This window comes from Lutjanus erythropterus, chromosome 22 (assembly GCF_056507025.1).
Source record: "Lutjanus erythropterus isolate fLutEry1 chromosome 22, fLutEry1.hap2, whole genome shotgun sequence".
Classification (NCBI taxonomy): Eukaryota; Metazoa; Chordata; class Actinopteri; order Lutjaniformes; family Lutjanidae; genus Lutjanus; species Lutjanus erythropterus.
The window spans coordinates 11,061,830-11,076,008 of record NC_139338.1 but is presented as its reverse complement, the minus strand read 5'-3'; the positions used below and the strand labels follow the sequence as shown (position 1 = coordinate 11,076,008).

The 14,179-nt window shown below is 39.9% G+C and overlaps 1 protein-coding gene across 3 annotated transcripts in view; it reads right to left on the bottom strand.

Annotated features, from left to right (window-relative positions):
• gramd4a (GRAM domain containing 4a) overlaps positions 1-14,179 on the bottom strand; it is a 58,490-nt gene that overhangs the window by 15,240 nt on the left and 29,071 nt on the right. For 2 of the 3 annotated variants that reach the window (XM_084711191.1, XM_084711192.1), the window contains exons 4-5: positions 3,670-3,790; positions 1,114-1,175 (exon numbers count right to left, since the gene is read on the bottom strand). In XM_084711191.1, coding sequence (XP_084567317.1) covers positions 1,114-1,175; positions 3,670-3,790 — 183 coding nt within the window. Of the gene's footprint in view, positions 1-1,113; positions 1,176-3,669; positions 3,791-7,672; positions 8,099-14,179 lie in introns of those variants that run through there. The other variant, XM_084711193.1, reaches the window with a different exon arrangement.

Below are 14,179 nucleotides of genomic sequence, written 5' to 3'. Positions count from 1 at the left end.
AAGACAGATTAGGAAAGTAAAGAGTTTTCTGTGACTAAATGTTAAAAAGCAGTTTGAATTAAACAGAATCTTCCCCTGCTCTCTGGGGAAATACAACACCTGACACCGTTTAAGAGATATGACATATTAATAATTCCTTGTGTCTGCATTAGCACACAACTATACAAACACATAACATGACACATACGTTTTTGTGTAAATTGAGCATCAATATAATCCATAAAGATAAACTATTTTTTCATACAGATTTCACATTTTGGATTTTGTTGTTGGTTAGCTATGTTAGTGGGAGAAGACTGCCTGCAATTAAGTCGGCCAGGGGTATGGGTGGGAATTTGTGTGTGATCACTACTGCGCAGACTCTGGCTCCAAATAACACTGTCAGTGAAAGATGGCAGTGCTTATATTTGGGATATTTTGGCTTCATTTTTGTACAGTGGGAGGGAAGTGAAGACGTGTCTTTATTTATGTCAATGACGGAGACAATGGGGAATGTGCTGTATCACATGTAGTTTAAATGAGGAAATCCGCAAATTTCACAGCAGCCGGTTCAAAACAGGGCATGCCAGAAAGGTCATGTGAGTAGTTAATTTTAGAAGGGGCATTACGGCCACACTCCGGGGCATCCATGGCACTGGCCATGGAATAATTCCTGCCCTGCAAACATTTTTATGGCACTCACACTGGCTGTGTCAATCTGTAGTAATGAGAGCAATTAACCTCTATAGTAAAATAGTTCTTGATGAATTCATGCCGCTTGTTGCTGCTTGTTTGCTCTTGATACAACTAATTGCACCCTGGAAATCACTATGCAAATGCATATTTCTGTTGCCACACACACACTACACTACACACACCGCTATATGTCCTAAAATAACCCACTCAGAACACACTCACACTGTTCCTGTTGAGCACTCCACCGCATACATCCTACATCCCCACCTCCCCTGCCCACACACACGTAGACACACACACCAACAGTCCTCTTGATTTACTCCCACACTCGGAAGACGTCAAAGTCTTCCTTCCTTGCTCATTTCCTGTTAGTCCTCCTGGACTCCCACCCTCCCCCTACTCTGTCTCACACTCTCTCTCTTCCTCCGGGGGTCTTACCTGTTCCATTGTTTGAGGGCGACTGCTGTTTCCGGGGAGGCTGTGGCGGAGAGTCCTCCAGCCTGAGGGGGAGAGACAGAGAGGGAGAGGAAAGATTTGTCAAGTGTTAGTCTCACTTCTCTATTGTCAGAGCTGCAGTCCTGCAGCCGGCACATCTCAGGCAGACAGACACATACGGAGACATTGAGGTGAAGCAATGTCAGTCTCAATCTGCCTTTGTGAAGTCAATAGTCTCACAGTTACAATCTCATCACATGATCAAGAACAAAGAGTGAAAAAAGAGCCTAACACTAAGAGAGCATACTTACAACCTCACACATTAGTTTTACACTTCTTCATGATTTGATTCAAGTCTATACAAACATGCGAAACAGAGCAAAATATAGAACACCAGTGAGTACACCTCCATCAATTGTACTGACATAAATAAATAGATGGAAGAGCAATCAGATCAATCAAAAGATGAAGCAGCACTGGAAACATTTATTGGCTTTGGGAAGGTTGTTGCCCTTTTATCTTTATTGGTAGTCATATTTCTTGCTAATGGCCAAGAAATGCTCATTCAAAAAAGAAAGGCTGTGCTGATGCTCTCTCTAGAAAACAAAAACATTACTTTGTCATTAAAAGTTAGGTAATGTTTCATTTTAAGTGGCTCATAAGTTTCTAATCATTTACTGGTAAGTTTCTAACAAAGAACTACGTAATTTGGTACAATTTATGGAGAGAAATATCTCCATTCAGTTCCTTAATTATTTATTATTGAGAACACTATTCTTCCTATATAGTTTGTTGTATGATGCTTGTCTGTGGACACATTTTTACATTTTTGCATGTTCAGCTAACTTGTGACATGTACACACTGACCTCAAGACTGTCTAGGTTACACTAGCATAAGCAATTTGGATAATTAAAGTGGAAGTGTAACTATTTAACGCTGTCTCAATTTCCCCTTGAATTACTGCCAAATGGAATAGTGCAAATTAGGGTTGGGCGTCTACCGATGATTTTTAGGGCGATATTTGTCATTTTATTTTGCTAATGTAATAGTCTGCAGAGTGACAGCCTCTGCTCTGCACCATGTTCTCATCCATGGCTGCAACTAAATACATACTAACATGCTTTTGAGTATACTGAGACAGTAAGTGAGATTTTTTTTAATTTGTCTTAAAGCCTAGCATGAAACCAGTCATATGTCAGGTGCATACTATTTCTGGGGAAACATTACAGTATGCAAACACTGGACTGCATAAATATCGCACAATGCAAGCCAGTAGTAACAACAAGATAACAGAAAAAGGCAGACAGTGACCAAGACAGATCTGTGTAACATCAATAACGCTTCAGTTTAAATGTAAGGAAGGTTTCACTTTGATAGGTGTAACATATTTTTTAAATTAGTTTGTTGCTGGCACAGGTTACCAAGGTTACATGTCTCAAACTGGCAACCCATTATTGTATATTGCAGCTCTATATACATGTGTGACAAACTGAAGGAAAACTGAGTGGAGGAACATAACTGGGGCAACTGGGACTTTCTTTTTTTCTTTAACAATCTGTATCTTGGACAAGATTAAAGACCACCCCGGGCTTGCATTGTATATTCACAATTAAGCTGTAACAAAAAAATGCTAATTTATAAAGTATTAAATTAATTGCCAACTATTTTGATAATTGATTTAGTTAAGAGTAGAAAACAGTGAACATTTTTCCCCATTTTCTGACATTTCATAGCCCAAACAATTATCGATTAATGGAGAAAATAATTAACATCTTCATCAACAATGAAAATAATTTAGTTGCAGCTCTAATTAACAACTCTTGTTTCATAGTGAAACAAGAGTGTTTTAATTTTAACTACAAAGCTCTACTGCCTTGCTCAAGAACACTTGGATAGTAGCCGAAGAAAAAGAGCACTTACATCTCTCCAGCTGGACACTGCTGAAAGAGGATTAACTGAAGAAAACTCCCAGGTCATGGCACATTAGTTCACCTCTTACAAACTGTCTCAGACATTCTTGAGGCCATGTTTCTGTACTGATAATCACTTGGAGAGTGCTAGTGGAATTTCCCATTGGCAGGCACAGAAACATCATCTGATCGCGCACACTCTGAGTCGCCCTTAAACCCTGGGTGTGTATGTACGGCTCTCTCGGTGCCAAGAGACGCAGGCTTTTACTGACACCAGCATAGCTACTGTGTCACAGCTTGCACTTGGCGACACAGACTGGCGCGTGACTTGTTTCTGTTTTTTCTCTCTCTCTTTCCATCTCTCTCAAAACACATACACACACAAACACACCTCCTTATGGAATTCCCTGCCTACCATGCTGCTGGGACCTCTATTTATAACTGAAACCCTGGCGAGACTGACACACACATACACACACACCATCAGATTTGACCTATGATAAACTCTGCTGAGTCGAAGTGTTAAAAAGTGCAGTGTCACCATTTCCTGTCATTCCTTCATTATTACTTCCCATCACGCACTCTTGGCCCTCATCTCCTGTCGGACATGTTATGCTTTTGACTCTGCTCTCTGTCTTTCTGTCTTACCTGGTCTTGAGCACCTCATTCATCTTCTGCTCCAGGTCTAACCTCTTGCTTCTCTCCCTCTCCAGCTCCTGCCGCAGAGAGTCCACATTTGTCTCTTCCCGCAGCTTCCTCAGCTCCTCCTCTGGAAAACACAACACAAACATTGAAGATCAGCATCTCAAATTTTGATATGAAAACAGCGCAACCCGAAGAGCTCCAAAGCACACATTCAGGGTCATGAGAAAGGCTTCTGATAAGTATGCAAGAAAGTAAACTTGCAGCAACTTCCATTTCTCTAAAACAGACAATCTAATCTAAAAAGGAATAGAATTAAATGATAGAAAATGGTTGTCATCCAAATAACATATTGTAATGAAACTTGTGATTTACACCTCGATGACTTACTGCTCTAGTTTCCTCTCTCTCTCTCTCCATCCATCTCCCTCACCTTCACCTTCATCTCACTCTTCCTCCTTGTCAATCAGCTGCTGGCATTATGTGGTTTCAGGTATCAGGGCTTTCTGAGCGTGGGGTGCAACATCAGCGGTGTTTCCTCTCAGTCTATTGTCCCTGATTAAAGGGACACATGAATATTGGAGGAGAGGACGCAATAAAAATGTGTGCACGTGAAGACACACAAATGAATGAATGCCTGCATACATTCATGTACCCACGGAATGAGACACACAAAACAAGAACAAGCAAAGCACAGATTAAATCCTCTTTAAAAACCCTAACCCTCCTTAAAACAATACTTTTAAAAAATTGCATCCACATATGTACATGCCATCATACTGAGGAGTTATGGGTAATTATGCAGCATAACAACACTACTGACAACAGAAGTACAAGGTGTGTCACTGACCACTAAGATCAATATCTCTCCAACAACCTAAAACAAAAGAAACACTGTTTGAGCCAGTGGTATCTTCCTTCTTACAAAGGACCAAACTGACAGCAAAGAAAGTGATAAAAGCAGAGTAACACACCCCCTACAAAGGAAAGAGTACCAGTATATCACCTGCCCCCTTCAAGTTCTCCCTGTTCATTTCATCATGCAGGCAGCAGAGGATTCATATTACAAGAATTTCGCTTCCAGTTTCTCTTTCTCATCACCTAATCTCATATCTCACTCGTCCTTTATCTCTTTCCATTAACGCTAATAAAACATTCATTGCTGGTACCTCCTGCAGCTAAAGCAAAGGTAGCAACACTGTGTGGTCTTACTGTGAGGAAACAGTGCATCTCCAGATCCAGCATACAGTAATCCACTTGTTTAGTGCAGTTCTGGTTTAGTAAGAGGAGTAAGGCACAGTTTGGTCTTCCATGTGCATTGAGGAACTGAAGAAATCCATAAACAAAATATGATTATTTCCTCTCTTTATTCATCTAGGTAATGCAAGTCTTCTCATATACTTTCACCCCTCCACTGGATTAGTTTGCCACCCCTGTCTCCTTCTCCCTATCTACTAACATAAGAATGTGTTTATGGTATTTATGTATGTAAACAAGACAGAGAGAGTGAGTCTGTGCGTAAGAGTAAGCAAGAGGCCAGCCAAAGGTTGCTATGGGCTAAGCAGCTTAGCACTAGCTAGGTTGCCCTGTGCCAGGAGATACACAGCCAACTGTAAACCTATTAGACAAATAGCTAACAGCAGTAGCAATGCACCCTGGGGGTTGTAGGCAGAATTAGATCAGTGGTTCCTGCTGTGCCAAATACTAGACAGACAAAATGACCTTTCAGTCCAACAAAGTGGCTGAAAATTAAAGTTAAGAGTGAGTGGAATACAAAACACTATATCAGTGACACTCTCAGGGATACTTTGACAAATTCTCAGCCACTTGAGGGCAGCACAATAGGATATACACATTACATCATTAACATAATATCACCTTTTAAAAATATGGCAAAAATGTTTGCACGCTATTCCCTTTTTACATTAGGATTGTATTTCTGGCTACCTGTTGTATGCTATTCCAATCTTCACAGGCCCTGTAGCTCTGTTTTGGTCTCCAGCAAATCCTGAGGGAATTATTTGGCTCTTTAACTGCTAAACACCCCACTGTGTTGACCAGCATGTTGCTAACTTTTATTTGGTGTTGGGTGGACTGCTGTCTCTGCAGGTGGAAACAAGGCTGATGAAAACAATGGCAAAACAGTACTGTTGCTGACATTAAAATCAAAACAATGTGCTGAAAGGTGCTCTAAAGAGTGAATGCTAGATGTATTACACTCATGATGCTGTCACTCATGTGCTGTTGTTCATACCTTCAAGACCCTGATCCTGTTCACCTCTTTCCCTTCTTTAAGATCACCAGCCACTCCCTTCCTTTCCCCACCAAATTTCTTTCCCCATATTATACGTTACCCTTAACCTTCACCTTATGCAATTTGTTATTTCTGTGTGTATACAAACCACTACAACCCCTTTACCCTTTCCCCACCCTGTTCCTCTCCATAGTTTCCTTCCTTCCACACTGACCCCTTCCTTTTTAACACCAGAAATAGATGCCTCATTCTAAGAGTGCATACGATGTTAGATGTGCCGCAAGTGTGTGACACAGCACAGCATGGCACAATATGCTATGTGTGCCAGACACAGACAGATAGAGTACAATCGTTTTCCTGTTCTACAGAGGCCCTCTACATCAGATAGCATATTAATAATGCTGTCAACACGCCCATTCCGCTTCTAAAATTGGATTGCTGTCTTCTATATATAAATCTTCTTCCTGGGTTACCATATCACAGGGTCTCTTTGGCCATTATGAGGGCTAGTAACTACACGGTTTATCAGCAATACAGACAGAGGATTAGTTAAATGCCATGCCAGGAGATGTCACTTTTAATAGCACTGACTCATGCAGGCTGTCCATGACACTCTAATCTCTGAGAAAAAAAAAACTAAAAAACACACATATTATTTGCTAATAAAGGCTGGAAAGCAGAATGAAATACAACTGACATTGGTGGGAAGCAGTTGTGATGATGATGTGACTAAGGCCAAGGGGAGCTAATGTGGTCTTGTTTAGTTTGATAGCACTATACATTCCATATCAGATATGGCTGAAGTCAGAAAATGAAGATGGTCAAGTTGTAGTTCGACACTACTGAGGTTTAAACTGAGTTAAATTTTGCAAAATGTGAATTTATAGATATCATTTTAACATTGATGCCATTTTTTTCCTTCTTAGTAACAATTCTGATACCTGAACTTTGTTTATCGGTTGATACATAGTACTGATCTGATACTAGTGCGTCCTTAAAAAAAAACATCAATAATTAATCAGACGGACAGTCATTGACTTGCTTACTCGCCACCACCCAATCCAGCATTTAAGCCAACATCATAGGCATTTTGACACTGGTATAAGAACAAATCTAAAACTAGCTGAGCCCATGGTCGGCCATTTTATAAAAGTACAAGCTGTTTACAGTCAAATGCATAGTTGTAGTGAAATGTTTGAAAAACTTTGTCTACCGAGTTTAATTTGAGCCAAAGTGATGACATTCAAACTGAAAACTGTTTACTTTTGCAATTGTCTTTATTGGGAATCTCTTATCATGATTTACCACTAATAGGGAGTTGCTATTTTAAGTTGGACAGAGAGGAGTTTGGGTTAAAAAAAATAAAGAGCTGAAGTTGACTTTGTTCGTCATACTGAGCCTGACCATATTTGCAACAAATATCTCTTTCAGGGACAGAGGTTATCTAGCAAATGGAGAGTAAAGCTGACTGATATCTGGAGGTCTATGAGTCGATACAAGTTCATGTTGACTGATGTGGCAAAAAAGATGAGACCACCAAATACCTTGGTATTGATTTGTTATATCTCATTGGGCTTGATCAAATACACTATAGAAATTTACAGCAACACCTCTGTATACTCTGTAGTATAAAATGCAGTGTGGCTCCCAAACAAGGCTGGCTAATGTGTAGAAGCTTTAGTTGTTATTACAGTACAATGTAATTAGATTACACTTGCCAATAATAATCTCTAATAGTGAAGCTGATAAACTTACTCAGGTTGAGGTTACTTTTGTGTCTTTTGATCTTATCAACAGTTCCATTGTAAAGCAGCTCAAAGCTATCAAAGGTGCAGTCCTCCAACTTGCACAAACCCATCCGTCTCTGCAGTCGGCCAGTCCCTGGGAGACTTGTGCAGGAACGGGACGGCAGAGTGGCCGCCTTGGTTCTTTCTTGAAATCGAGCCACGGCTACAGGTTGTCCTGGTCTGGTCCAGCTTGTTTAGCACCCTCTGCCACCTAATTACCTCAAAGATCTTAAAAGCCCATCAGACTTCACATATATGCTCCATGTTTACATGTCCAATCCGGAGACAAAGCAGAGGTCAGGGACAGGTTCTTCTGCTAATCTGTCACTAGCAACACAAAGAGACAGTTCTGCTAGGCCTCCACACACCGAGAGTGATGGTCAGTGGTTGGAGCTGGTCTGAGTGTGTTAGGCATTTGGTAAAAAGAGAAGGAGGGCAGCAGAGGTAGGGAGAGGTGGGGCTTTGCTGGGTGGCCAGCAGACTAAGAGGGCCTGGAATCTGAGATTTCTGAGCACAGTGGAGCTGTCAGACACACACACATTATGCATGTTCATATGTCAGTATGGGTTTATTTGAGTGGTGCTGTACATATGTGGGACCATGTGTTATGTCTGTGTTGTGTTTTGGTATGTGCATGTTCATATCTGTGTGCAGGAGCATGTGTGTGAGGACGTGTGCATGAATACTGTACATACGTAAGCAAAGCAAATCCCTTTTCATCTAAGCAGGCAAAGTTTTTAAGACCTCAAAGGAAAAGTACTGTGTGAGTTTTTCAATCCAGGTCAGAGACAATGGCTCCTTTCATTAAAGGAAGGTGGGGGCACGGGGGTTTCAGAGAAAGAGAGACAGAGGGAGCGAGAGAGGGAGAATCGGCGGCTTCACATTGGCCTCTCATTGTTCCCATTCACTACAATGTTTGCCACAAGACTGGTTGACTTGAGCAGAGGGGAAGCTTGAGTTTTCTGGCCTTCAGCTGATCTTCAGGTGTTAATACACCATTCAAGACACTGACCAAAGAAAATGAGAAGGGTAAGGCAGGGTAAAGAAAACAATACAAACCCAGACCTAGCAAGTGGAATTTGAGAAAAGCCAAAATGTAATTGGCAACAGTTCTTTCTGCCCTCTTTCAGTTTTACCAAGGATTGAGACAATGAGGATTTAATCTGACTGCAGTAAAAAAGCAACATTTTCCTGCTGGATGGCGGTTTGCCATAACTGCCCGAATAATTACATTTCATTGGTGTTCACTGAAGGATACTGTCATAAGCACAATGTAGGACATTAAGGAATAGAATAGTGCATAATGTGTGTGCGGCGAGCAAGTGTGGAGCAGCAGACGAGTAAAATTAGCAGTAAGTTTTAAGTCTTGGAATAAATATACAGTACAGGTTACATGGTGCCAATTATTAAAAGCTGCAGCTTCTCAAGACCAAGAAAAGTCTTGTCTGCTGTTTCAAAACTGCTGGAAAATGGCAGGGGCCATGAAGTAAGCTGAACAGCATTAAGCTAATGCTATCACTGGTGTTTTACCTTTACAACATTGACTCTGGTGCAATTGTATCCCTTTCAGAAGCTTTGTCGTCCAGCCTTAAAACGCAGTGTCTTCTCAGAGACAATGTAAAACAAATCCATAATGATAAATCCAACACCGAATGTGTTTTGAGATAATTCATCCATTTTTCCATGTTAAAAACTGTTATTATTGTTCTTAGCATGTTGTTAGCCAACCACTGGCACTTGGGTTGGGAGTTGACACATCAGAGGCTTTCTTCCTAACTGACAGTGCTAATCCATAGGTGTATAGATCCAAGTGCTGATCTCAAACACTTCACAAAATGGGATAACATGAGATTGACCATTCAAAATGAAATTCGAGGTGATGACAGTAATAAGCTCAACTCCACAGCAGACTGCGGTGCCTTAGAAATGAAACCTGTTAATTACACTGAACTGTTGGCACTGCCCTCACTCCACAAGAGTCAAGTTCATTACAATTGTTTTGAAGGGAATCACAGTGTTAAATTTGCAAATATTATTGCTGGATATTAATAATGTATGAAAAGAGTTCATTTTTCTTTCATTATTTTAGAAATTTTACACTGTAGTTAGGTTGAAGAACAAGGAGCAAGTACTGTACTTTGTCTTCCTTTTGTCTTTCTTTGTTTCTTTTTAAATTCTCTTTACTCTCCATAGCCTCCTTCCACTCTGGCCTTGACATCTCTGGGTGACCTAGATTTCACACACTTGTTTCACTTTTTCCCCTCTACAACATTAAGTTGACTTCATAGCTAAATCTCAAACTTCACAGTCCTCCATGCAACATGAAAACAGCAACGTTCCTTCTTTCTCGTGCCATACAGTCTTTGCTGACAGCTTGCTCACATGGCACAGAGCCAGGCTCCTTGACAGGAAATGTGTAGGGAGCAGTTTGACTGTCTTCTCTCTCCACGGATGTCTATGTTACTGTGTGTGTCAGAGGGAGAGAAACATGCAATAAATAATTTAGATAAACAAAGTCCCATAATCAAATGTTGTGTTGGCAGGGAGGATAGCATCTGCTAGTTTGGAGAACAGTAATCATGTTACAGATTTCATGACATTATAGGTCAAGACTGCAGTCTCCTCTAAGAACTGGAAAGTGCTTTCAGGGAAACAGCAAGGAAAACCAATGACATTTCCACAGTTTAACAATGTGCAAATGTGCTTGAAAATGCAAGCATTTGACTTAATACGGCCTTACTAAGGAGTATTTTTTCCTGAAAATGGGACATTTTCTATCCCCGGAATAGAAGCAGGCTATCCCGCGAATCTTAGGAAATGCACTTCTTTTTTTCCTTACAAATAACTAATACAATATACAGTATATCGTGGAGAATAGATGGATAGGCAGACAGACAAACAGACAGATAGACAGATAGATATGAGACTAGACATCATTCTAGCTGTTCTATTATTTGCCTTTACCCACTTGTCATTATATCCACAGTACTGATTATATATTTCTCAAAAATGTCATTGTGTTAATATTTTGTGAAAGCACTAATAGTCATTGCTACAAGTTGTTACAATGTGAATGAATATCGATATTGAAGTATTTGGTCAAAAATATCTTCATATTTGTTCATATCTTCCAGCCCTAACAGACTGTAAACTTTGTCTCTCTACCCACATGGCCACCTGTTGCATTCTCACACAGTCAGCTACAGTTACTGGGTGATGACTAAACACTACTGCACCTAAACTCATGAGGGTACAACGAAATTAAAATCTAAGAACTAGGACATCTAGACTCAAGTTCAGTGAGAGAAAGTAATGGAAAATAAGTTCCACACAAACTATGTGTAGACACAGATGTTGCATACATTACAGATCCATTCAAGGTAACATTCTTCTTCACTAAGTCAAACATCCCTAGAAAAAAAAAAAAAAAAACACCTCTGCTTCTGAGCTGTCACGACCCACTCTGCCTCAACCACTTAATTTGTTCTTGTACAGAGCTCACCTACGATAGAAAAGACTCCTTAGCAGGCACTGAGCAAGGTTTCCTATTCATTATCATGCAGCATGTCCCGTAGCTGTCTTCGAAGGAGAATGAATCATCATCAGAGTACAAGTAATCAGTAATGAGGCAGAGTCCTGCAGAACACTCAATCTCTTGCATGATTATCTCCAAGACCGCAAAAATAAGACTTTTCAATTACTTCCATTTTTCTGTTGTACATCAACGCTCCAGATACTACAGACAGAATATACCCATCACTTACTGAAATCCATTTCTTACATGTTTCACTTCTAAATGAACACTTTAATAACCTTTCAACAAGTAGTTTGGTCTGTTTTGTCATTAAAGACAAAACACAGCACTCTACAGTGTACTGTCCTCCCAATCTCTCTCATGTGAGAAAATCTACTAAGAATTTAACCTGCAATTTCTAGGATTTGTTTTGTCTTATTGCAGACAACCTAAATCTGCAGACAATGTTGCATCACCGAAAATATTTCCAGGACTGCTGCAATCCAGTCTGACAGCAGAAAGAATTATTGCACTATATTATATTAAATATTTAATCATAATCATTAATAATAATATCAACTGTTAAAATAAAAGAGTAAGGTCTTCTTTCTACAAGTGTCCTATTTAGAGTAAATTGAAAAACTTGCTAAAAAAAACAAAAAAACATCACAAACTTTTTTGCTGTTTGTATAACTACTGTTTTCTTTTTAGCTTGTTTCACTGTTTCCAAGACCAAGAATTCATTTCAAGCTCCAATTTAAATTTCTTCAGTAAGACATTTCTAGACCACCACCTACAGCAACAGATTGATTTTTTTTGTAAAGTTATTAACGCCAGTAGCTATGATGCCCTGCACACCCACACGGGTGTTTTCAATTACTATGACTAATGTCTCTCCCTCACTGAATACGTGTTGAAATGTAAATACTAAAATTAATGATGGCTGAATTCCACTTGGTTATTTTTGTTTCAGGGTCTTTGTATTGTGCATGTTGACTCACTATGTTGACTTACTGGCACATTTGAATAGAGCAGAGCTATTGTTAATATTATAATTAACATTTCTGCTTTTCCTGCTATGACATGACAATTACGTGACATTACCAACATCAATGACTAAGTTCCTTACTGACTGACTAATAAACTGTAACACCTTGTGTATATATGGACCATAATCTCTGTTACTGAACTGTGAATACAGACACTGTATTTTTTAATGCTCTGATATCAAAAATGCACAGTTCAGGTATCGGAATCAGCATCAGGAAAGAGAAGAATTGTACTGGAACTAGATCCAGACCAGTATATATCAGCTGGCTGATATCATCTGGCTGATACTGGCCTATCACAGCTATGTTGGTCTGTATTGGTATATCGATAACGATGTGTTATATTCTCTGGCATAAAAGCCTTTATTTATCTTTCAGTTTTATATTTCAATCTAGTATCAGTGTGGACCTAATTGGAACATCACTACTGACACTGACAGGCAGAACCAAATTCACAGAAGAGAAAAGGAGATGGAGCTGCCAATCAAGGACAGTCTGCACACTATATCTCAGGATTCTTAATATCTCATTAATCAATATATCACTTTTCTAATATCTGTTGGTGGTGAATAAGACACTTCATAATGTCTGTTTGCAACTGAGATGTACTAGTTATTCCAGATGGTTTCCCAGCACTGGTGGTACCAGGTGGTACTGTAAAGATCACATTGCATTACAGACCTATAACTCATCTCTGATTACACTAGCTTTCAGTTATGCTGCTGCAGCATTGTGCATGCTTGTGTGTACCTTTATGCATATGCTCCACTGCCCAGCGAGAAGTAGGACAGCAGCTAGGACACTGTATTGATCAGCCAGTCACTGTAGTGCACAAAGCCTGGTCTGCTCCCCCGCAGTGACCTTCAATACGTGACCTCAAATCAGGGTAGCCTCTGTCTAACTCTCACAAACACAGCTAGTTCTCTCAAATGTTATTGAACTAGTAGAGGTAACCGATAAATCCAAATAGAGCAGGACATGTCTATTACACAGTGCAATGTGAGAATACAGAAGCAGTGCAAACATGTACACACTTGAGCGTGCCAGGACCAGGATGGACAGAAAAAATGTCCAGTGCATCTGTGCTTCTGGGTGATTATCTGTTTGGCTTGTGTATTCCACAGCTACATGTGTTTGTGTTTTTTATTAGCTTGCAAATATGCTGTCAGCTCAGAGTACAAACGAGGTCTTTTGTAATGTAAAAACAGACAGAAAAAGCTAGAGATATTAACTAGCCAAGAATAAAAAGTAGGTAAAAGAGAGAGGCAAAAAAGAGAACACAATGGCAAAGAAAGAAAGGCGTTTGGAGGCTGTAATGAAAGGGAATTTAAGCAAGACAGAACTAAGGAGAGACAGAGAAAGGAAGCAATAAAACCTGAGCACATTAGGCCTGCTCATATAATTACATGAGGCAATTTCAACTGGCACAACCCTCTGCCATTTTACCTCAAGCAGGAGGGTCAGTTCAGCTCAGCTCGGTCACCCATGGGACATATTCTAGTTGATATATCCCCCTGTTTTCACATCCATTACTGTAATAATCATAGAACGATCACAGGGTTATCACTCAAAGAAACCAGGTTCTCAGAGTGCTCACTGTACATTTTGGTGTGTAGTATGCGAGGGCTGAGAAAGACAAACAAATTCACACAGAAACATACATCCATATATTCTCATGTTGGTCACTTTAGAGACACATGCACACAAGCACACTGCAGATACACTGCATTTTTCTGATAAAACACATAATGATTTACATCTCCATTGTGTTTGTGTTTTTCTGTGGTTTCTGCTACAGAGCTCTGCAGAATAAACAATGCTCACTTGCTCACTGATATGCAACATTGGTGACAATGTCCTAATACAGTACAAAGACATGTTAATGGGATAGCTGCCATTGTATAAACAGTTT